At 35.5% G+C, this 25,198-nt stretch overlaps 2 protein-coding genes across 3 annotated transcripts in view; one reads left to right on the top strand and one right to left on the bottom strand.

Moving 5' to 3' along the window:
• fars2 (phenylalanyl-tRNA synthetase 2, mitochondrial) overlaps positions 1 to 22,673 on the bottom strand; it is a 181,481-nt gene extending 158,808 nt beyond the window's left edge. The window contains exon 1 of one of the 2 annotated variants that reach the window (XM_067378407.1): positions 22,645 to 22,673. The gene's annotated coding sequence lies outside the window, so the exon portion shown is untranslated. Of the gene's footprint in view, positions 1 to 15,311; positions 15,422 to 22,644 lie in introns of those variants that run through there. The other variant, XM_067378408.1, reaches the window with a different exon arrangement.
• A 239-nt stretch (positions 22,674 to 22,912) lies between these two features.
• Positions 22,913 to 25,198, top strand: part of LOC137014321 (LYR motif containing 4) — an 85,946-nt gene continuing 83,660 nt past the window's right edge. The window contains exon 1 of the mRNA XM_067378583.1: positions 22,913 to 22,998. Within this exon, the coding sequence (XP_067234684.1) occupies positions 22,913 to 22,998 (86 nt within the window). The remainder of the gene's footprint in view (positions 22,999 to 25,198) is intronic.

Here is a 25,198-nt window from a genome sequence, read left to right as displayed (position 1 = left end):
TATCTCACAACTGACTTTTTTTCTCAGAAGTGCGAGTTTATAGCTCACACAAATAGAAAACAAAATATTAGAACTCTGATACATAAACTCGCAATTTTGACATTTTTCTTGCAATTGTAAATGTGTGTATCCCACAATTCAGACTTTTTCCTCAGAATTGTGAGATGTAAACTTGAAATTGCTAGAAAAAAAAAAAAAAAAAATCAGAATTGTGAGATAAAAAGTCGCAATTGAGTCATTCCAATGTCAAATCAACCAAATTTCGGAAATTTTGACAATTTTCAAGGAGATTTGGAGCCAATTTACAGGGGTGTAAAAATGACTTCAGAAAGATGGCATCATCATTATTTTAGTTTTTCACAGAGATTGGTAGATCTTTTAGAAAAATCTGTTGACTTTAGTAATATTTGTTTAATTATATGCCAACGGTGACCGTTAAAAAATGGCAAAAAGCCATTTTTGAGGTTTTTTTGCCTCAAGTTTGCATGCCTGTAACTCAAGTATTAAAGATATATTAATATCCTTTTTTTTTTTTTTTTAAATACAAACTTTCCTTTTGGCATCTTCATTTTTTTTTTATTAGGAGTGCAAAACATACAACATAGGGTGAACACAAAACACAACAACAAAACACAAAAACAACAATAAAAGCAATGATAGTAACAGCAATGAAAAGTAATCAAAAATAGAAGTATTTAAATAGTAATAGAAAGCATGATAATAATGATAATAATATTTTGTGATCACGACAACAGTAATATCAGTAATACTAATAACAGTAATAACAGTAATAATAATAACAATAGTAATACTAAAGATGGTGTTGATAATAAGTTGTGTTGACGGCAATAGTAAAATAAATAATAACAATAATAACAGTAGTGATATTAATACTAAAGAAGGTAATGATAATTATTTGATGGCAATAGTATTATCAATAATAATAATAATAATAATAATAGAAATAACATTAGCAATAATAATAGTAACAGTAACAACAGTGATAATAATAATAACAATAGTAATACTAAATATGGTGATGATGATAATATTTTGTGTTGACAGCAATAGTAATATCAATAATAATATAATAACATTAATAACAACAACAATAATAATAACAATAGTAATACTAAAGATGACAATGATGATAATATTTTTGTGATGACGGCAACAGTAATATCAATAATAATAATAACAGTAATAATAATAATAATAATAATAATAGAAAGATAGAAAGATGATAAAGATAGATTGGCATCTTCATTTTAAAGGCCCTCAATGGTTCAGTCCCAGAGATTTGGAGATCTTAATGCAGCTCCATACACCTTTTCAGTGGTCAAAAACAGACAAAAACAAATACTTTTTTTTCTTTTAAAGAGGAATATCTGAAGAAAATTGAAACTAGAAATGGGTCTTGTGTTTTTCTATCAACTCAAATAGCATAGAACATTCCTGTCTGAGTGCCATACATATTTCTTTTCTAAAGTTTGCATGCCTGTAACTCTAAAATTATTTAAGGTATCTTAATATCCTTCTAGATTCTCATTCTTAATAAACTTTCCTTTTGAAATATTCATTTTTAAGGCCCTGTATAGTTCAGTCCCATAGATATGGGGATCGCAAAGCAGCTCCATGTTCAAATTGTTGAATTTAAACCAATTTCTGTGATCGAAAACCAAATGTGGTTCACTTTGCACCCACCTGATACTTACTGTAACTATGTCTCCTTAAAATAAAGTGATACCATTTTTTTTTTTAATACGTGGCATGAAGGTGCCACATTTTTTTTCTTTTCTTTTTTTTTTACTTTTTAGGGAAAATAACCTACTGTTGTCATCTTCTCATATTAAGATAAGAGAAAATGTTTTAATATCAAAGAAATTAGACACTTCAGCATTAAGACACCTGAGGTAAATCTGCACATTAATAAGCTTACTAATAAATTAATGTGTGAGATGGACTATGGCTTTGTTCGTTAGCTCTTCCCATCAGGCTCTCTTATGGGTTTACATCTCAGACAATTTCAAACAATTATCACACCAGATAATTTGTCTCAATGACAGCTAAACAAATGTTACAACTCCAACAGGAGAACATTCTCAAGGCAGCACGGGGTAATGTATTTACTAAATTCTTGGTAAACCAACAAAAAAAAATAAAAAATGATTAAAGCTCCAGGCTACACAAATAACCTCTCGGGAGCAACTTTTACATGCACAAACTCCAACATAATGTATTTAGGTCTGAGTTTAGAGGTGTTAGACCACCACATCTAAATATGCTATAGATTATAACTGCTTAAGGAAAACTGATTGCTCTGAACACATTTCAATGGAGGCATGAATAAAAAAAATACATTTGCTGAGCCCATGTTTTACACTAGCACAAGTCATCAAAATGATTTTAGCACAATCTCTGGCTACTTTTAGTTGGTCACCTTAGGTCAGTGGTTCTTAACCTTTTTGACTCAAGAGTCCCCATTGTCCAAAACAATATTCGAAGGATCCTCGATATAAGCTATTTTCAGTATTTCTGATGTAATTTTGTTACATCATCATTTTGTTTCAAGTTGCTTAGTTCACAGTCTACGCAACTACCACTTTAATGCTTCAGGAAGTTCATAAAGAGATACAAGATGAATTGAGTGGTTTAGTCCAAATTTTCTGAAGAGACTGGATCACTTTCTATGATAAACGGATTGAATTTAGGCTTTTATTCACATATAAACATTAATCACTGAACATAAACAAAAGCTCAACTGAACTTGCTTGGCGAGCGAGAGCTCAAACGTGCTGCGTAACAGACAAGAATGAGCCTCGTTGGTTCTCGCAAGCATGCTTGAGCTTCCATTTGCCACAACTTGTGTGTGCATTGATGAACGTTTATGTGAATAAAAGCCTAAATTATATCTGTTCATCATATAAAGCGATTGTCTCTCTTCAAAAAAAATTGGACAAAACCACTCAAATTCATATGGATTAGTTTTACAATTTCTTTATGAACTTTATGAAGTGTCAAAGTGGTAGTCTGTCAATGGAAGGACAGAAATCTCTTAGATTTCATTAAAAATATCTTCATTTGTGTTCCGAAGATGAATGGAAGTCTTTTCATTTATGGCTGAACTATTCCTTTAACAGAAACTGGGAGTACTGATATTAAATTAATTACCCATGATTCATTTTGTGACTTCAGAAGTGTCAAGAACTGCATGTTCTTCAATTAAACAGTTATTGAGGGGGGAAATAAATATTTTAGGAGTATATATAATATAATATACTTTTTAGTCATCTTAAGGTCCTGTTGGAAGTTTGTGGCCCACTGGTTGAGAACAACTGCCTTATGAAGATGTAAGTGTTTTTTCCAATTTACATTTTCCTAAAATGACCAATTAAGGGGAGCTGTACCCACTTAAAACACCCACTAGTTCAACCGCACACACACTTCTGTTTCTGCTGACTGGCTACATTTGTCTCCCATTGTGTTCCATTTATAAGTTCACACATTTTTTTTCCACAGAATCTGCTGAAAATAAGTTCACTCCCTTTGACAAATTCCGAGAGGCCATCATGATGAAAAACTGCCAGGTTCCTTCAGGACGATCATCCATTTACTCTATTACATGTTCATGGCGGTAATGGTTTTAAATGCAGAAGCTCCTTGTCTGACTGATGCATCGCCAGGGGGCCGAGAGTGAAGATAGACTAGTTTAATTTGTGCTAAAAGACTGAGACCAGACTAATAACAACATTTCTCACTGAACAAGCTGAGCAGACTGTGAAATACACTGTTAGGAGTCTTGTTGCTGATAACATACAGCCATCACACAGGAGAATTGTTGAGCTAAAAACCTCTTCAGAGAAAGATTGGGTTAAAACAACAAGTCTGAGCACCACAGCTCAATTTATTGAAGTATGTGCACTAACCGCTAGGTCATGGCTCCAACAGCAACAGCTATTTTAGTAAAAACAGAGTTGGAAAACAACTTCCAACTAGGGCTTTACTTTCAATTTGACCTATTTGACCAGACTGTAATGGTCAGCGTACTTTCCTAAGCATACTTTCCTCTGCTGTGTGAGCAACAACAGTTTGTGGGAATGAAAACGCTTGAATAAAATGATCAAGGTGGCCAGCGCTGCTGCCAGTCTCTATGCAGAGAACATGATGGTGAAAAAATTGGAGTCTGCCCTGAGCTTTCATTTTCACCGTTTCATGGTTCACTTCATTTTCATGGTGCTCTACTTCTTGATCAACAGATCTCAGCACTTCGATTAGGTATGAATGCTAATTTAGGAATGTAAAAATCCATTACAGAATTTAATAACTCATTTCATATACAAAATACACTTCTTGACCCGTTATCAGATGTAAATAAGTCCCCAAAATCCACATTCCCATTAAAGGAATAGAAATTAAATAAAAATTATCCCATAAATTTACTCACCTTCAAGCCATCCTTAGTATACATGACTTTCTTCTTTCAGCCAAACAAAATCGGAGTTATATTAAATAATATTTTAGTGTATGAAGCTCCAAAAAGTACATCCATCAATTATAAAAGTAACCCAAATGACTCGAGCGGGTTAATAAATGCCCTATGTGAAGTGATGTGTTTTTGTTAGAATAAAATGCCCATATTTAAATATTCATAAATTATAATCACTCGCTTCTGACAATGGTCGTGCGACCAATTGCAAGACAGTCGACTTCCAGTGGAAGGGTGACCTCTGACCCTATGCATGAAATAGGCATAACGTATAAGCTTAAGCAATTTCGATATAAGTGAAGGGGAGCTATGTCATACATCACACATAGGGTCAAAGGTCACCCTTTCACCAGAACTCGATTCTCTCTTGAACGCATGTACGGACATAAATGGAAGCCAGTGATTATAGTTAATATCATTTTAAATATGGATATTTTCCTTACAAAATACTATCGCTTCACTTTAGAAAGCATTTATTAACCCACTGGACCCTGATTGTGTTTGGATAAAAGAAGAGTCATATACATCTAAGATGGCTTGAGGGTGAGTAAATTATGGGATAATTTTCATTTTTGTGCGAAATATTTCTTTAAGGAATTAATGGTACAATATCATTTATCACCAGATTTCAATCTGTGCAGCTTAATATTCCACCATATTTTTTTGAAAATCAAAAAATGAATCATAAATGTGATTTGAATGGAATTGAACCATGACAGATTTCAGAAAAAAGCAATTAAATAATTGTGAAAGGAAACAAAAATCCATTTTGAACACAAATTTCCCCTTCGGCAAGTACGTTTTTCCAAGGCATCTATTTATCCACTGTATACAGGTTGTAGCCACCTTATTAGTATGTCAATGTATTGTTTTTCCTCCTGTACCAAGGTTTCAAAGCAGACCTATGTCATGCTCCTGGCAAAAGCAAGTCTTAGCAGGTCTTAGCATAAATGAAATTCTAGACGTTGTAGCATTTCTCAAGTCTGACGCGAGTCCCTTGAGGTTCGTCAGCTGAAATTCAGTGTGGCATAGTGAATATCAACACCACAATGAAATCAATGAAATGTTCAACACGGTATGACAAAATGTCACATGGGCCTACCGGTATAGAAGGAACAGAAGAAAGAGCTAGAAAACAAGAAGTCACAATGGAAAAAGTATTATGAATCCAGTCAAAGCCGCTACCCGGTTTGAATTATTCCAGGTACTGCAGAGGAGACACAGATCAATGGGTTCAAACCCATGTAATCCACGCTGCACGCTGAGCAATGACCAGCCATTCACCTCTCTTGAGAGTGGATGTAGTAAGGACAATAATCACAGGGCACTGGCATCAGCGGGAACCCTTGTTCTAGTAATATCGACTCAACTGTGATTGACAGTGGGAAATCTAAGGCCCTGTTTACACCTTGTATTACCATCCGTCATGGGTGATCCAATCACAAATGTTCAGCTGAGACAGATCGCCATTGACATATGGTACTAGCGTGTCTGAAATGCATCTCCTGTGACCACTTATGACTGGATTTCAAGGAAATCATGACTACATACATCACTAGCAACTTAAATGTGTTACTTCACATGTACGTGATCTGCTGCATGTTGATATTCAGGGTCAATGACATGATACTAATTTTATCCGTATCTATGAACTGAATTAAAACACATTAAAAATACAATTAATACATACAATGACTATGCACACAACATCAATAGCTGTTTCCATCCAAAGTTGCGAATTTCATTTGTGTGCAAAACTGGAATATCGCATAACATATTTGTGAAAAAAAGCACTTGATAATTTCCATCCCATGTGTTCAAGAGAACAAAAGCATCACTTCCTGGGAAACTGGCACAAAATATCTGTGATAAAAATGGAAGTCGTGTTTCTTTTTTGTATATCATAAATTATACGGTGTTTGGGAAAGCAATTGTGTCAGACAAATTGAGTGAGACACATTGAGTCATAGTTTATGTGCATGTCTTGTTATTGGGAAAAAAAAAAAAAATTGAGCTGGATATAAACTTTTTAGTAGTTTTCTTGATTAATATTAAAAACCAAAATACATAAAATCTTTTGTTTGCCAAATCAAAGTCATGTGGTCAAAATTGTCACACATAAGCAGCTGTAGAAAGAGCACAACAAAGGAGATGATGAAATACAGAGTCTTTAATAGGAAACTCAGATGAATATGACCATATTGACACAAACAATAACCGACGAGGACTGAACAAAGCAGGGAGTATAAATACACATAGCAAATGAGGACACTAAACAGGAACAGCTGGACAAAGATTAACTAATTAGACACCATAGCAACTAATGAAAACTAATACAGACATGACAGACCCAACTAAACAGGACATAATTGTGACATTACGCCCCTCTCACACCTGAGGAAGGAGGGAGGGGCCTTTGGAGGAGGGTGTGGAGGTGGTGATGGGCAGGGACGGCCCGGAGGAGTCGGCGAGAAACATCATGGTGGTGCCCGCGGTGGGAGGAGCTAGGGCGGAGCTTTGGTTGGGCTGAACCCAGGAGCCAATTGACGTGGATGAACCAGGGTGAGTGGAGGAACCTGCAAAGCAGAGAGGCCAACGGACCAGGGTGACTCTTATGCCTCAGCCTGAGGCTGAGCTGCAGGCTTGTGGGGCTGAGGCAGTGACGGGGACACAGCTGCCTGGGGCAACGCTGAAGTGGACGAGGGTGACGGGGAAGTCAGAGAAAGGGAGGAATCCTGGAAGTCCGTGGCGGAAGCTTGGCATCAACTGCTGGAGGCCGACCTGGAATGACGAGGGAGCCTAGAAGAGAGCCTGAGACTGAGCTGCAGGCTTTCAGGGCTGCCCGAGGTGACACTGAAGTGGACGAGGATGACGGGGAGGTCAGAGGAAGGGAGGAGCCCGATGACGCCGTAGGGGTGGAGGGTGTAGTCCGTGGCGGAAGCTTGGCATTGACCGCTGGAGACTGACCTGGAGTGACGAGGGAGACCAGCGGAGTCTCAGGGCAGACTGGCCACGGAGGTGATGAGTGACCATTGAGCCAAAGTGATGGCGACAGTCTGACAGGCCGAGGTGGAGACATGGGCCTGGAGGCCCCGAGGAGCAGCCGGGGACCCAGCCTCATGCCAAGCTGGTGGAGGGTAAGCCCCGAGGCGAGGTAGATGAGCCGCATGGTGCTAGTGGCAGGGGCAGAGCCAAGGAACTTGGCAACACCAGCGGTGTTGACGGCTCCAGGGGACTGGCCATAACCAGTGGGGAAGATGGGACCAGGAAATCAGGCAAGAGCATTGGCAGAAGATCATCTCCAGACAGGACCGGCGAGGAAGACGAAGACTCAAGGGTGGGCACTTGGGTGGGAACTGGATCCGTGGACCACAAATCTATCAGGTCTAAGTCCATTCCAGGCTGTGTTATGGACTGATCCGCATGCTTCGACTCAGTGGCTTTGATGTCATCCCGGTCTGGTTCCAAAATGACCTCAGTAGGTGCCTCAGGCTCGCTGGCTGTGAGGGAGAGGCCACCATTCCGGAGCATCCAGGTCAAATAACCCCAGAAACTTTCTGTTGTCAGGGAGGAGGAGGAGGAGGAGGAGGAGGAGGAGAAGGAGGAGGAGGAGGAGGAGGAGGAGGAGAAGGAGAAGGAGACTCATCGCTAGTGAGTCCATGGTTGCATTTTTACTCGTTTTTACTGTCCTTTTACTGTCACACATAAGCAGTTGTAGAAAGCGCACAACGAAGGAGATGATGAAATACTGTCTTTAATAGCAAACTCAGATGAACACGACCACGTTAACACAAACAATAACCGACGTGAACTGAACAAAGCAGGGAGTATAAATACATATAGCAAATGAGGACACTAAACAGAAACAGCTGGACGGATTAACTAATAGCAACTAATGAAAACTAATACAGACATGACAGAACCAACTAAACACGATATAATTGAATATATAGAAAAAAAAGGAGGAAAAAGAACCTTGAAAACCCTGTAGTATATCACAGTCCATAAGTCACTTAAAATATAGTTTTTTTGTTTTTTTTGTTTGTTTGTTTGTTTTTTTAATCAGACTTTTATGACAAGGCAGTATTAGTTCATGTTGTAAAATATGGTACAACTCTGGCTGCCCCTCAGAAAATTAATATTCTTAAATAAAAACAAATAAATAAAAAAAATTCTTAAAATTAATTATTCACACTATTTGTATATAAAAATACTTTTTACCTTGAAAATTATGTAAGATGTGAATACTTACATGTTTGTTTGTTTGTTTTTTTAAATATTACTTTTACTTGGTTACACCACATGACATTACATTAAAACCTTTCTTGAAAATGGTACTTTTCTAAGAACTTGCCACAAACTAGATTTTATTTTACAGTATTCGTTACATATTACATGTAATTACTTGTAATACCAGTAAACTTTGCATAAATACAAGCACATAACCCTAAACCATAACCCTATAGTAAGTATGTGTTGTTAATTAATATATTACTGAGTACTTATTTGTGTAATTACACTGTAGCAAGTACACATTAAAATAATGTGTAACCAGAATTTTCCTTTTCTTTATCTTAGAAACTTTTTTTGTCATTTGTCATTTTTGTCAAAAAAAAAAAAAAAAAAAACTGGTGAAGTTCTGTTCTTGTGCATTTAGAACTTAACAAAAATATTCTTATGAAACCATGAGTAACCAGCAAAAAGTAAAACCCTTGTTATAGCGCAGTGGTTGATTGTGTTGGATATAGACTCCTTTGATATTGTTAGGAACAGACTAGCATTAACATTACCTCTGAATGAGGTTTGACTGATTGAATCCAGTTTAAAACAAAAACTGATGCTAATACCAGGTGTAAATGGGGTCTCTGCCTCTTGGATTTACAAAGATCGCCAAGCCAATCTTGTGCAAGCCCTAATCTTCCAGACCAATCATGTGTGCTCGTAACTAACATCCCATTGGAAATCAATGACAGGCACTTAAGCCTGACTGCTTCACTGAAGTGGACAAGAAACAAGCCTCGTCTTCCTCACCCACTTAATCACACACACGCTCAAGACACGACTGTCGGCAGTGGCCCGAGTCGACGTCAGAACCTCCCTTGACCAGGAGTTCAGTCAGTATACTTCAGGGCTTAGTGATCAGAGCGATCGGCTGTTACATGTAGCTTTGTCATAGCCAGCTGGTGGCTTGCTGACTGATGTAGGCTGAGTAATCATTGGCACTGAAGTGCATTCTGGGTTCAGTCAGTCACTAACATAAGCGAGTGGGTGGTGAGTTGATGCAGTGCAGACACAGCAGGATCTGCAATTGTGACGACTCCCATGCAAGCTCCATTACTCAACTGTGAGCACTGCATGATGGGGAAATTCCTGCACCAAGGAAAGGTGGAAGAAAGGCTGGAGACTAGCACTCATGCTGTCTTGAAAGCACCCTGCCTAAAAGTTGCACAAAGCTGCTTCCACTCTGGAGTCGCCCAACAAATATATAAAAATAAATAAAATAGAATAAAAATTATAGCCATCAAGGTTGTACATAATTTATGTATTGAAACATTCTACACTCAACATTGCACAAAAGGTGCAAGGTTTATAGTGGGGTAAAAAAAAGGTCGGGAAAAAAAAAAAAAAAAAAGTACCGGATGCATAAACAACATCTTCAAAGTTGAGACACTCAAAGTTCAATGCAAAGGGAGATATTTTCTTTTAAATAATTCTCTGTTTAAGGACTACAACAAACGGCTGGTAGGGACTACAATGAGCTTCTTCCCAGGTTGATGACATCACAAACCCCAACATTTACATAAACCCCGCCCCCAAGAACACGTAACAAAGGGGGTGAGGCCATGTTGGGCTGCTTTAGAGAAGAGGAAGAGTTGTTGTAGTAGAGTGTTGTTGTCATGCCGTCATTTTACGCCGGACTGCTTCACAAATGAGGGTCGATTCAACACTGGATTTGCATAAAAGATTAACATGACGGCAAATGCTAGTCGATGAGCTGAATCAACTCCACAGAAACTACATAAATGTATCCATTCAGAAACTTCCGGTTGCATTCTAAAAGTTGTAACTTCTTCCTGAGTCTCTCCATCAGTGTCGACTCCGGTTTGAACAATGTAAGGCTGAACACCGTTACTGACAATCCTCATTTTGGCTGCGTGAGATTCTCCAGCTTTGTTGTTGTTGAGCAACCGAAGCGTGAGCTGTTAAAGCTCCGCCCTCTTCTGGAAAGGGAGCCGGGAGCAGCAGCTCATTTGCATTTAAAGGGACAAACACAAAGACGCAGTGTTTTTGCTCACACCCATATAGGGGCAAATTTGACAAGCTATAATAAATGATCTGTGGGGTGTTTTGAGCTGAAACTTCACAGACACTTTCTGGGGAAACCAGAGACTTATATTACATCTTGTAAAAGGGGAATAATAGGTTTAATATCAATGTATTTTAGAACATAAATAAGAATATATCAATATCATACATTTTGCATCATAATACTGTATAGCCCTATAATGCAAGCACAATGTCTTCCATGAGCTTTTCTTTCAAACTTTTTTCATTGCACTTTTTTCATCGCTCAGAGACTATAAAGATGTCAAGTGAAGAGAGAATATGAAAGTTGAAAGAAAGCATTAATGTTGCCGACACTGCAAAGATATAAGTAGTCCTCAGGGATGGGAGAAAATGAACCGATCCGAACAGGACAGAAAATATTGCCAGTGCAATGAGTACAACTGTAGACTGAACCCTTAAGCTGACAAATGGTGGCATTCAATAAAAGTGTAAAAATGAACAGTGTATAAATTAGTATGGTGCAGTGAATTAATACCATAACAATTTTGATTAACACTTTACAATAAGATCTCATTTGTTAGCATACCAGTTTTGTTTGTTTGTTATACTAGCTAATAAGAATACAATGGTAACACTTTACAATAAGGTTCATTAGTTAACTACATTAGTTAACATCAACTAATAATGAACGGCACTTATACAGCATTTATTAATCTCTATTAATGTTAATTTCAACATTTACCAATACATTATCATAATCTTAATCATAATCTTGTTATCATTAGTTAATGCACTGTGAACTAACATGAACAATAAACAACTGCATTTTCATTAACTAATGTTAATGAAGATTACTAAATACAGTAACAAATGTATTGTTCATGGTTAGTTCATGTTAGTTAATACATTAACTAATGTTTAACTAATGAACCTTATTGTAAAGTGTTACCACTCCAATTGTTCACTGGTTGTTCATGTTAGTTCAGCACATTAGCACATTAACATATGTTAACATATTTAACTTTACAATTTCAAAAATGTTTTAGTTAATGTAGAAATTAAAATTGACTAAGATTAATAAATGCTGTAGAAGTATTGGTCATTTTTAGTTCATTATATCTAATATAGAAATAAAACCTTATTTTAAAGTTTGACCCAACTTACCCAACAATTTTGTTTTGTCATGCAATTGACTTTGAATAATATCATATGATTAAAATGGTAAATAGGATATGAATACAATATATTTAATTAAAAAAAAGAAAAGAAAAAATAAATTGTATAAAGTTATCTCATATAAGATACAGAAACACAACTCTATTCATCCCTGAATGTGTCCTGGTACTTTTTTCTTCTGCTCTAGAAATTACTATATTATGCATTAACTTTAGATTTAGCATTGCCAATTAGAACAGGATATTTTGAGAAATGTAGATTTATTTAAATTTTTCCTGATAGGAAATCTAAATCTTGCCTAACTTCGTTGACTATGAAAGCCAAATGACAAATGAATTTAATGCTTATACAATATTTAGGATAATGCCGAAAGAGCCATTCTGTATTGTAAAGTCAATGTGTCATGCAAAGAAAACTGATTCATTCAAACTATAGTCACATAGCCGGATCTATATAGTATATAGTCCCAAATATACTTTATAATCAAACTAACATAAGTGTAATTTTTATTATCTGCCGATATGATGCCAGTGAATCGCAGAGCTGGTGCAAACAAATCCACATCTCTGATTTTTCAAAATGTTACAATTAAAATGTCAAGTCAAGTCAAGTCACCTTTATTTATATAGCGCTTTTTACAATGCAGATTGTGTCAAAGCAGCTTTACATTGATAACTGGTACATAATTTGGCTGCACAGCAGCTCTTAAATAATAGTGTCAATGCAGGCAGATCAGAAGCACTGTTGAATAAATGTCAAGAATACTGTTGAATATCAAATGTCAGGTGTCCCCAACTAAGCAAGCCAAAGGCGACAGCGGCAAGGAACCCAAACTCCATCAGGTGACATCAGGTGGCAAACAAGTGGCAAATAGGTGTTAAAATGGAGAAAAAAAAACCTTGGGAGAAACCAGGCTTAGTCGGGGGGCCAGTTCACTTCTGGCGAACAAAATGTGCCCTAAAATTTATAAAAACCTATGAAATCCAAGAAGGATTTGCTGAGAAAGGATTTAAACTGAGAAAATTAAGCACTGATGAAATGTCAAATCTCACAAAATCACACTCACACAAATATCAGAAAGAAAAAGAAAGAAAAAAAAAACAAAAACAAAAAAAAACAACAACATAAAACAGAACTGAAGGTGGCCTCAACTGTCATTGAGAAGTTTTGTCTCTCATTAAGAAAGAGATCGACAGAGATTTTCGAGTGAAGAGAGAAAAAGACTCTTCTCTGTTTCTGATGATATATGCTGCTAGGGAAGAATGACAATCGCTAGACAAAAAGGAGAAACAAAGTACACTAACAAGCTGTCTGGATCTCCACAACATCTACAATGAAAACTGCATGTCATCAACATGAAAACAAGAATCATCCAACAAGACAGCCTTGCAAAAACAGCACTGATCTCTAAAGGAAATCTTTTGACACTACTTTCAAGCACACTATGTGCACAGACCTGTGCATAAATCGATGCGGGTTTTGAAAAGATGAAAATTGAAGCATATTATACAGGTGATAAACCAACACACACTCAAAATATACATCTGTCTTGCTTCTCTTTGGATTCAACTGGACATGTTTCCGGTGCTATCTTTGCATTAAATTCTCATTTAAACTGAGAGGTATGAAAGTACCTCGAATGGCTTCTTAGAGAAGTCACATGAAAAACTGTTGGAGGTACAGTAGATGTTGTCAAGTTGGATGAAAGTCCATTTGGGATCATAAAAAGCTTGGTTTAACTGCTAAGTTGGCCTTCATCTGCCAAATAAGCCAAGTTGCATATTTTACAGCACTAATGAAAGAGCTCTGAGACATATGAGAGAGGTACATAAAGATCAGATATGGCATATAATCATCTAACATCTGTATCATGGGGCATGATTTAAACATATGCACACATACAGTATCAGCTTGTTTCCCAGTATTGTAAAGACTTTTGGCTTATGCACATGAAAGACTTTTTAGATAAATATAGGTAAATAAACATTATATTATCCATTATATTGCCTTTTTTCCAAAGTACATCCTGGTGCCGTGTGTTCCCCAGGTAAGCGACACACACGCACCCAGCCATAAACGTGATGTAAAAGAAAAGTGATTCATCAGACCAGGCCACCTTCTTCCATTGCTCCGTGGTCCAGTTCTGATGCTCACTGTTGGCTCTTTTGGCGGTGGACAGGGGTCAGCATGGACACCCTGACTGGTCTGCAGCTATGCAGCCCCATACGCAACAAACTGATGCACAGTGTGTATTCGGACACCTTTCTATCAGAACCAGCATTTTGAGCAATTTTCAGCAATTTGAGCTACAGTAGCTCGTCTGTTGGATCGGCCCACACGGGCCAGCCATCGCTCCCCACGTGCATCAATGAGACTTGACCGCCCATGACCCTGTCGCCGGTCATAATGTTATGCCTGATTGGTGTATTTGTGTGTGTGTGTGTGTGTGTTCTGTACATGCCTTAAAAATTAAAACAGCTAAAAAATGCAAATACACAAGTTTGGTTTTTGTTTTTTTTTAGTTCAATAGTGTTATTTTTTTTTTTTTTTTTATAATATCTTGATGTATGTATTTGTGCACTGTTATTCTACAGTTTCTCCTATGCTCCTTTATAAAATATGCAGTTTCCAGAAAACTAATTTATTATCATAAATCTTCACTAAACTTTTTAAACCCTATATTTTTAGTTTATGCAAGTTTTTGGAGACCATCTCCTCTTGCATTATAAATGACAATATAAAAATAACGTTGTATTTAATTTAAAACTAGATAAATAAATACATAAACAAATAATAAAAAAAAACCATTAAATAATCTTTGGCCAGCATTATCCACTGTCATTTCTCCCTCTGTTAACTGGGCTCCAAATTGAGAGATCAACTCAATCAGATGACACGATTTCACAGTCTGTTGCCTTGACCTGCCACTTGCTGTTGACCTTTCCACTCAAAGCTATAGGGCCATCTGCAAACAGGACACGTCTGTGACCTTCTCCGATAGCGCTGAGGAGCAGACACCCTTTAAATCCAACCTCATCTTCAACCCCCCAGCCCCGCTGAGCACAACATCTCGCCACAATCATGTGTTATGAGCACAACATCGATCTCTGCGGGTCAAAGACAGACCCGTTCTTCATGCATCAGAGACAGAAAAAGCAAGAGAAACATGTTCCTCAGAGGAGACGGAGAAGGCAGCTTGTGTTTTTTTATAAAGCTGATGTTGATCAGTTGATTTGTTAGCTAAAACCTTGCCACTGTTATGCTGAAAACACCCAGAACACAAGAACTGCAAAGACAACTGAAAATGGCCATTTTTAAATCATTATTTCACTCAAGAAAGACATTTCGGTCATCTACTCACCCTTCAGAAACACAAAAGGAGATGCCCAGTTTCTCCAATAAGTCGCATAAAGGTGTGGTAACATCAGCTAAAAGCCCTGTTGCCCATGGACCTTTTTCACAGATGACTTCCCTAGAGAATAAACAATATACTAAAATGCATTTTAAATGCATTTATTTTGTGCTATGTATATTGCAAATACATATTTATGTGCTACATAAAAATTGTACTTTTGGTATACTAAACTAGTATACTTAAAGTCTGCTAAATTGGAACAACAAATTGTTTGTACTTTAATTGTGTGGAAGTATTGCTGAGGTCCAACTAAAGATCTTTTTAAAGGTGCCGTAGAACGTGTTTTCAAAAGATGTAATATAAGTCTAAGGTGTCCCCTGAATGTGTCTGTGAAGTTTCAGCTCAAAATACCCCATAGATTTTGTTTTATTCATTTTTTTAACTGCCTATTTTGGGGCATCATTAAATATGCGCCGATTCAAGCTGCAGCCCCTTTAAATTCTTGTGCTCCCCGCCCCCCTCGCGAAGACTACCTTAAACAGCATTAACAAAGTTCACACAGCTAATATAACCCTCAAAATGGATCTTTACAAAGTGTTTGTCATGCAACGTGTCTAATCTTATTTGGATATTAATGATACCGACTGTTACGTAACAGTCAGTGTTATGTTGAGATTCGCCTGTTCGTCTGAGGTCTTTTAAACAAATGAGATTTATATAAGAAGAAGGAAACAATGGAGTTTGAGATTCACTGTATGTCATTTCCATGTTATTATTGTTATTCAACTATGCCAAGGTAATTCAATTTTCAATTATAGGGCACCTTTAAGTATATTTGATTGTGCTAATTAAAGTGGAATTATCGCAAGTATACGTTAGGTACACATTAAATGTCTTGCATTTAAAAACTGATATTATACAAAGATCATACAATCCTTATTAATAGGGATATTAAAACACCTTATTAAGCCATAATATTAAGATATGTGCATTGTGCAATACAGAAACACTCCAAATGTTCAATTAATTATAATTTTAGATTATAAGTCTTAAGTGATATGTCAATAAATATGTTAATGGGTTTGAAGTATACTTAGTATACTAATATATTTTAAATAGATTTAGTTTTTTTTTTTAATATTACTAGGGTTGTTTCCACAATTAACATATTTTTCTTCTTTTATATATATATTCATAACCAGTGTTGGGGAAAGTTACTTTTAAAAGTAATGCATTACAATATTGGGTTACTCCCTAAAAAAGTAACTAATTGCATTACGTAGTTACTTTTTATGGAAAGTAATGCATTATATTAATTTTGCATTACTTTTTCTCACCTGGGCTGGGCTTGCTTGTTTGTTTTTCTAATAACAAAAAAAAATAAAAAATCAATTTTTGGCAAATGTAAAGACCCTTTTATGGAGCCCCGGACATGACATGCAGGAAAAAAATAGTAGGCTAAATCGTGCGCGTGATTTATTAATTCGTTCCCTCGATTTACTAAAACGTGCGCATGATTGTGAGCACAATTTAAATTTTTCTTCTTGCATGTCATGTGCGGGGCTCTGTACCCTTTCACAACATATGTGAAATGAATAAGCCTCAGGATGAAGGAAATGCAAATTCACACCTGTACAGTAGAGGGCACAGCTCAGACAATAAAGTTCAGCACTCTTCAAAAATAAAAACAAAAAAATGAAACACAAATGAGTTCATGATTTCTCTCAACATGTGGACAGGAGAGCTGTCAGTCAATAAATGGCAAATCAAAGTAACTTGTGTTACTTATTTGAAAAAAGTAACTCAGATATTGTGTTGTAAATTTAAAAGTAATCCGCTACTTTACTAGTTACTTGGAAAAAGTAATCTGATTGCGGAACTCGTGTTACTTGTAACGAGTTACCCCCAACACTGTTCATAATGCTACACTTTGTTTTATATTACTTCAGCAGTAAATTACAAAACAAGCTAATTAACATTGTGAAGGTGTTTCTAATACAACGGCTGAGGGAGTGATGGCAAATTTCACACTATTTTCTCTTCTGACTACTGTAATCAATCACTCTAAATATGTTTTCCCTCTTTTGGAAAGTCATAGAAACACTCTCATGTGTTTTTTTTTTTCTTTTTCTTTTGCTGATGGAGCAAATGGGAATACAATTTGCTGACATCTTCTGTTCACCACTGTAGAAGTTTGCCCAACTGTGGTGACTTGCGCTTCTGATAACCTTGGAAATGTGAAAGTGTCAATAGTATAACGGTTGCTTGAAGCATAGCTCTTCACAATATATACAGTACAGTCAAAAAGTTTGTAACCACTAAGATTTTTAATGTTTTTAAAAGAAGTTTCATCTGCTCACCAAGGCTACATTTATTTAATTAAAAATACAGTAAAAAACAGTAATATTGTGAAATATTATTACAATTTAAAATAACTGTGTACTATTTAAATATATTTGACAAAGTAATTTATTCTTGTGATCAAAGCTGTATTTTCAGCATCATTACTCCAGTCTTCAGTGTCACATGATCCTTCAGAAATCATTCTAATATGCTGATCTGCTGCTCAAGAAACATTTAATGTGTACAATTGTACAAAATGTTTGTGTACAATATTTTTTTTCAGGATTCCTTGATGAAAAGAAAGTTCAAAAGAACGCATTTATCTGAAATACAAAGCTTCTGTAGCATTATACACTACCGTTCAAAAGTTTGGGGTCAGTAAGATTTTTTTTTTTTTTTTTTAAAGAAATTAAAGAAATGAATACTTTTATTCAGCAAGGATGCATTAAATCAATCAAAAGTGGCAGTAAAGACATTAATAATGTTACAAAAGATTAGATTTCAGATAAACACTGTTCTTTTGAACTTTCTATTCATCAAATAATCATCAAATAATCCTGAAAAAAAATATTGTACACAAATATTTTGTACAATTGTACACATTAAATGTTTCTTGAGCAGCAGATCAGCATATTAGAATGATTTCTGAAGGATCATGTGACACTGAAGACTGGAGTAATGATGCTGAAAATTCAGCTTTTCCATCACAGGAATAAATTACTTTGTGAAATATTGTTTTTACTGTATTTTTAATTAAATAAATGTAGCCTTGGTGAGCAGACGAAACTTCTTTTAAAAACATTAAAAATCTTAGTGGTTCCAAACTTTTGGACTGTACTGATATATATATATATATATTAATTCAACAGAGCTTTATAGTTCATTTTACATTATATACATGTTCAACCCTGCTGAATCAGAAAAAAAGGATTCAATTTACTGATGGCAGTCATAACATAACCTCTCATAACATATCCAGCAGTGACTCACAGAGATTTTAACACATCACAGTGACATTCATTTGAGATGTGACTTACTTCACACTTTAATTTTAGAACAAGGATCTTCAAACATCCACTCTTCACTAGACAGTGTGGCATATGATTCCCTTAGCCAGCATTTCACAGACAAAAGTGGACATTATTGGAAGCTCTGTTGGAGGCTCTCTACTTTAGATCTGCAGCCAGATCCATGGGTTGATCTGATGGGTTTCTGATTATATGAACAAAGCTCTGAAAGGATGCCAGAAAACTAAAGGCTCCAGGAAGCTGAAGGATCATGGCTTCAATTTAAATCAAATAGCCAACACGTTAAACAGATTAAAATGCAATTTGTGGATTGCAACTGTCTGCTTATTAGCAAAAGTGCAATAAAATTGATAGAGGTTTCAGCTTGAAACGGAAGTGGAAAGTGGTAAAATGGAAGCCACTGTAAACATAAAGGCCGTGACACACAAAGCCAAAGGTCTGCCAACGTCAGGCTGTCATAGCGCGTCTGTCAAGCTAGTTTTTAAACACGATGGCTCTAGTCGGGCTCATGTCTGTCTAGTTTTTGCGGTGTGTTCCACATATCGGCGGGAGTTTCATGTCGAACCGGCATCGGGCTGCTCTAATTTTACATGATCATCTTACCTGATCATTACAATACCAAATATTTTTATAACAACATGAAAGTGATCAGCATGATTTATATTAAAAATGGTAAGCTTTGTTTATGGTTTGTATATCTGCAGTCCTAGTTTCAGTTTCCCTTTTTAAATGATGAATACAGACTATTGATACTAATGACAATTTTTCCTTACACACAGACACAGAACACACACGGTAGTAGGCAGTCAGCTGTAGTCTTTGTAGTGTGTTCAAGTGCAGCTTTTTGGCTCAGACACACATGACTAGGTCTGAAATATTTTGCTTTTTTTTTTTAATGCAATATTGTGATTACGATTAATATGCGATTCTTTTTAAAGCTCTTAATCTACTGTATTATTCAACAAAGACAAGCAATAAATCATTGTATAGTAAGGGTAGGAGTCTTTAGGCACCTTATGATCTGATTCCGATTCTGATTCTGGAATTCACTATCCGATTCCAAAACGATTATTGATCTACTTTTTTTCTTATTAATTATTCTTATTAATAAAACCTAAAATCTTGTTTTATTTAATTGCATATGTACCTTTTCAAATAATTGCACATTAAAAAATTGCATGTGAAGAATTGGAAAAGCATAAATTAATATAGTCAGTATTATATCTAATATGCCAGTCTCCTACGCTGTTGACATAGTGAACACAGTGCAGAGCTTCCGTGTTCTACGTCAGAACGGCGACTCATTATTGGTCAGTTCCTGCATCAGCTAGGGCTGCACAATTAATCGCATGTGATTGTCATGCATGCATGCATAGGAGACTGACATAGAAGAGAAGAAATTGTTGAATCAAGTCTAGGGATGTAACGATGCATCCGAAATTTGGTGAAATTCGATTAAAATATGTGATGATTCAAGTCGGTTGAGATGCTTAATGAATTGCAATACATTTGGGGGCGGGGTTTATATGAATGTATATCTGAGGAGAGCTGACTGGGTTCAGAAAAGTTTAGATGGTATTTTCTTTTCATCTTATTTCTGTACAATGCATTTTAAAGTAGGTTTTATAAGCAGGCAGCGCTGCTTTGTTTACAGCGGTAAGCAGGGAAGCGCTGTATTGCTAGTCTGAACATTTTTTTTTTTTCTTCAGATGTTAAATAGTATACAATCTAATTCAAATTAAAAACTGCTCATGCTGCATGTATGCAGCATCTTTATTGGGATCGTGTTATCCCTCGCATTCTTCAAAAAGCTTACGCTGAATGTACTACGCCTTCCCTATTCTACTTACAGAAGAAAACGAAACTGGCGCCGCGTTCGTTCCGTAGGTAGAATAGGGAAGGCGTAGAACATACAGCGTAAGCGTTTTGAAGAATGCGGAAATGGGAAGTACGTTCAAGGCGATATTTTGTGTTTATAAAGCATATTTATTTGTATTTATAAAGCATAAGTATTTTATTTATTTATTTTTTTTGAAAATGACAGATTGTTTCTCTAGATAAGACCCTTATTCCTCGTCTGGTATCGTTTAAAGCCCTTTGAAACTGCACTGAAACTGTAATTTTGACCTTCAACCAGTTGGTAGCCATTGAAATCCTGGAATGTTTTCCTCAAAAACCTTAATTTCTTTTCAATTGACGAAAGAAAGACATGAACATCTTGAATGACATGGGGGTGAGTAAATTATCAGGAAAAGTTTTTTTTAAAAGTGGACTAATCCTTTAAAATGCAGTGGTTGCCTCTAATTTTAAATGGCTACAGATAGTTCAGCCTGTAATAGAGCAAATAAACATCTTGTTCATGTACTCATATGAAGAGATTTCTTTTATTTGTATTATTCATGCATTTATGTATTTGATTTAGGATTTGTTTTAAAATTTCAATTCAGTTTTGTTATAAAGATATATCAGTTTCACAAAGAAATATGCTGCCTTTTGTCTGAGAAATAATAAAGACACTTTCTCATTTAAATCTCATTTTGTAAAAAAAAAAATTAGTTAGAAAATCACATTGTGAAACCATTATCGTGAATCGTGAGTTGAGTGAATCGTTACATCCCTAATAAAGTCCTTATTTTTGTTTGTTTTTGCGCACAAAAAGTATTCTGGTCACTTCGTAACATTAAGGTTGAACCACTGTAGTCATGTTGACTATTTTAGCAATGTCTTTACTACTTTCTGGACCTTGAATGTGGTAATGATGTTGCTTTCTATGGGGGATAAAAAATAAATAAATAAATAAAATAAATAAACTCTTGGATTTCATCAAAAATATCTTAATGTGTGTGCTGAAGATGAACGAAAGTCGTACGTGTTTGGGACGACATAAGGGTGAGTAATTAATGAAATTACATTTTTGGGTGAACTAACCCTTTAACTTCAATTTTCTAACAAAAAAGCCCTAATTATTTTGTAAAACATATATTTATATCATTTTTTTTAGTTCAGTTCATTTATTTACAGTAAACTGGTTTACAGATTTGTTTGAAGAGCACTTCTGCTTAGTGTCTTCTACTTAAAAAAATAAAATAGAAAATAATAATCATAAATTACAACCATTTAAGTTCAGATCCATGTTCAAAAAGGGGGGTTAATGAGACAAAACATATTAGTAATTTAAATCATACACACAAAAGTGGTGTTATTTGTAACATGTAAATATAAATTAACATGCAAATTAAATAGCTCGCTATAAAAAGCAGCAGTGGGAAAACAACCCACATGAAAAAATACTACTGTAATTTATAGCACATACTATAGTGTTTTTGAACCATACTAGAGTAATGTTCTTGAATTATTCTTTTGTGATAAATAGTTGCTGTGATAATAAAACAACTATAGTACTTTACCCAATACTATACTACGTGTATATTATACTACAAATACACTACTGTAGTACAAACTAAAGTATACTACAGTTTATCAGTTCACTAATAGTACAATATGCTGTAGCATTCATTAACAAAGTGTTCTAAATACTATAATATATACAGTATACTACAATTTCCTATAGTACGTTTCAAAAACACTATAGTATTTACTATAACTTACTATAGTATTTTTTCATGTGGGAATGGTGAACACAGTTCTGAAAATCTGACACTGTCAGATTAACGAGTCTGATATATTTTATTGCAGGGCACCAACCAATATAAACGTCAGATATTGTGTTTGTGTTTGTTTGTGTGAGGAATGTCATTGAGATTAATCTGCTCAGACTCATGAGCTCTAGCTAGCCTGCCATTTATATTAAAACTGACAACTCATTACTTATAATGACAAGCCACACTTCAAATAAATAACAGCCGCCAAATTATCACACTGACAGTAATTCTCACTTCATTATTAACAAATACAGAATACATGTGTGCAAATCAACGCATGAAACTACTAAACAACCCCTCACTCACCTCTGTCTGGACGCGCGTGCTGTTTTTGAGACGCCTGCTGATGTGCCTGATCAATATGAACACCAAATCTCATCGCATATATTAATTTATAACACATTACGTGTACTGCATTACATTACGATATTTAAAATATAGAATACTTCATCAGTTAAACTTGAAAATTAGCTTGGATCTTATATTTTAACACTAAAGAGAGTGTATGCACTCAGGCGCTCATCTTGTAGCTGTTCTTGGGTCCTTGCGTCGAACTGACAGCTTTGTTTTCATCATGGCGGCGTCCGGCAGAGAGCATGTACTGTCACTCTACAGACTGCTTCTGAAAGAGAGCAAGAAATTCCCCTCGTATAACTACAGGTAATCACACGAATTTACCTGTGTTTATCAGCAGCACAACCTCGTCTCATGTATGCAATGGTCTCTGTGGCTTGTACAGGATGATGCTGTCCGATTATTTTTAATAATATTCATCTCAATACATTCTTAGAAGACATGACACACACACACACACACACACACACACACACACACACACACACACACACACACACACACATATATATATATATATATTATATTATATATTATATATTATATATATATATTATATATATATATATTATATATATATATATATATATATATATATATATATATATATATATATAAAATGGGCGTTTCCTCCGAGGAGGCAAGGGAGGCATTGCCTCTTCAAAAAAAATAGGATGAGAAAATAATGCATATTACATAACAACACAAATATTACAAATTATAACATTAAAAAGAGCGCAAGTCACTCGTATTTCTTAAGGAACAATGCCCAACAGCGACACCCGCAGGTAAAGTTATAGCAGGAGTCATGCCTCCCTTTGCTCCCATAGAAAACCATAGAAAATCATTAGACCCCAGCATGCGGTGGGTTTAGTGGGGGGTAATTGAGAATGAATGGGGGAAAGTCACATGAGAGGAGGCATGTGAATGGATGTAATTGGTTATGGCTGGATATGATTGGTTTGTGCGATAAATCCTGCCTCTTGTTTACATGCACGTTCTGCGCATCAGTTTGAATGAACAGATGATGGCGTCATTGGGAAGACTAATTGAAAAGTCAGTAAACAGATCACCCAGTTAGATATCACTGCTTTATGTCACGTCACAATCAAACTTGAAATGAACTGAAAACATGATGACTGCAGGGGGTTTTAGCGCAATCAGCTTGCTGAAATTAAAAATACAATTCGTGTCTGTGACAGACGGTGTTTAAGGAGCATGACTGATGATCCAAAATAGCCTAATTTGACAATTAAAAAGAAAAACATCAATACACAAATAAAATATATTGTTTAAATTATTATTGCCTTTAGTTATTATTTTGGAATGGATGTAGAACTGCTTAAAACACTAACTTGATGAGATTGACTTGGTTTTGATAAAATAGAACATTACACTGTTAATGTAAAATTACAAAATAAAATTGTCTTTGGATTCTTTTTGTTTTTTTTATGTAATGTAAAGTAATGTTCATTTATCAAGGAAGAGTAATGCACATGAATTTACATTGATTCATAAATAAATAAAAAATTTGCTGCACACCATATATATATATAATATATATATATATATATATATATAGGCCTATATATATATATATATATATATATATATATATATATATATATATAATTATATTTCTGGTTAAAGTTTTTTTTTAATTTTTTTTTTTTTAAGTTTAGTTTAGTGCTTAATTTATTCCCTAGGGGCAATTAATTTAGATTCTCATGGTGCTTCACATATATAACACATTAAAATATGTATTAATTTATTTTGAATATATATATATATATATATATATATATATATATATATATATATATATATATATATATATATATATATATATTAGGGCTGGGTGATATATCGCATGCGATTGTCACACGCATTTCGTCAGTAAAGCCGGTTCCCACTAAATCGCCATCACCTAAATCACATTGATATCGCAGATGAATCGCCTTCAATAATGAACGCGATATTGCATGGCTTATCAGTGAACTATGGTTCTGTCTATTAAATGCCGCTTCATTTGAAAGCAGGTGATGGCGATTTAGCGGTAATCAGGGAACCGCCTTTACTGACGAAATGCACGTGACAATCGCATATACATATATATTCACGCAGACATAAAGAAATGTTGGTAGAGTTGAGGGAGCATTTTCTTCAAAAACAAAATTAATCCACCTCACTACACACTGCCAACACACATTTATGTCCAAACACCATGCAAAAGTGAATTTTGCATAATAGGTCCCCTTTAATGCCATCATCTTCATTCAGACTGATGAGAACACACACCAAAACAAGAGTCGGGATTTATCACATGAACCGATCATATCCAATCAAAGCACTGCCTCCTCTCACACGACTTTCCCCCATTCATTCTCAATTACCCCCCACTAAACCCAGCGCATGCTTAGGTTGTCTGTTTTAAATCAATGAGGACAGAGGAGGCAAGCCTCCCGCTGTAACTTCACCTGCAGGTGTCACTGTTGGACTCTGTTAT

Source organism: Chanodichthys erythropterus, chromosome 23 (assembly GCF_024489055.1).
Source record: "Chanodichthys erythropterus isolate Z2021 chromosome 23, ASM2448905v1, whole genome shotgun sequence".
Taxonomy (NCBI): domain Eukaryota; kingdom Metazoa; phylum Chordata; class Actinopteri; order Cypriniformes; family Xenocyprididae; genus Chanodichthys; species Chanodichthys erythropterus.
Note: the sequence above shows the minus strand (reverse complement) of the source record. Positions and strands in the feature narration are given on the sequence as shown.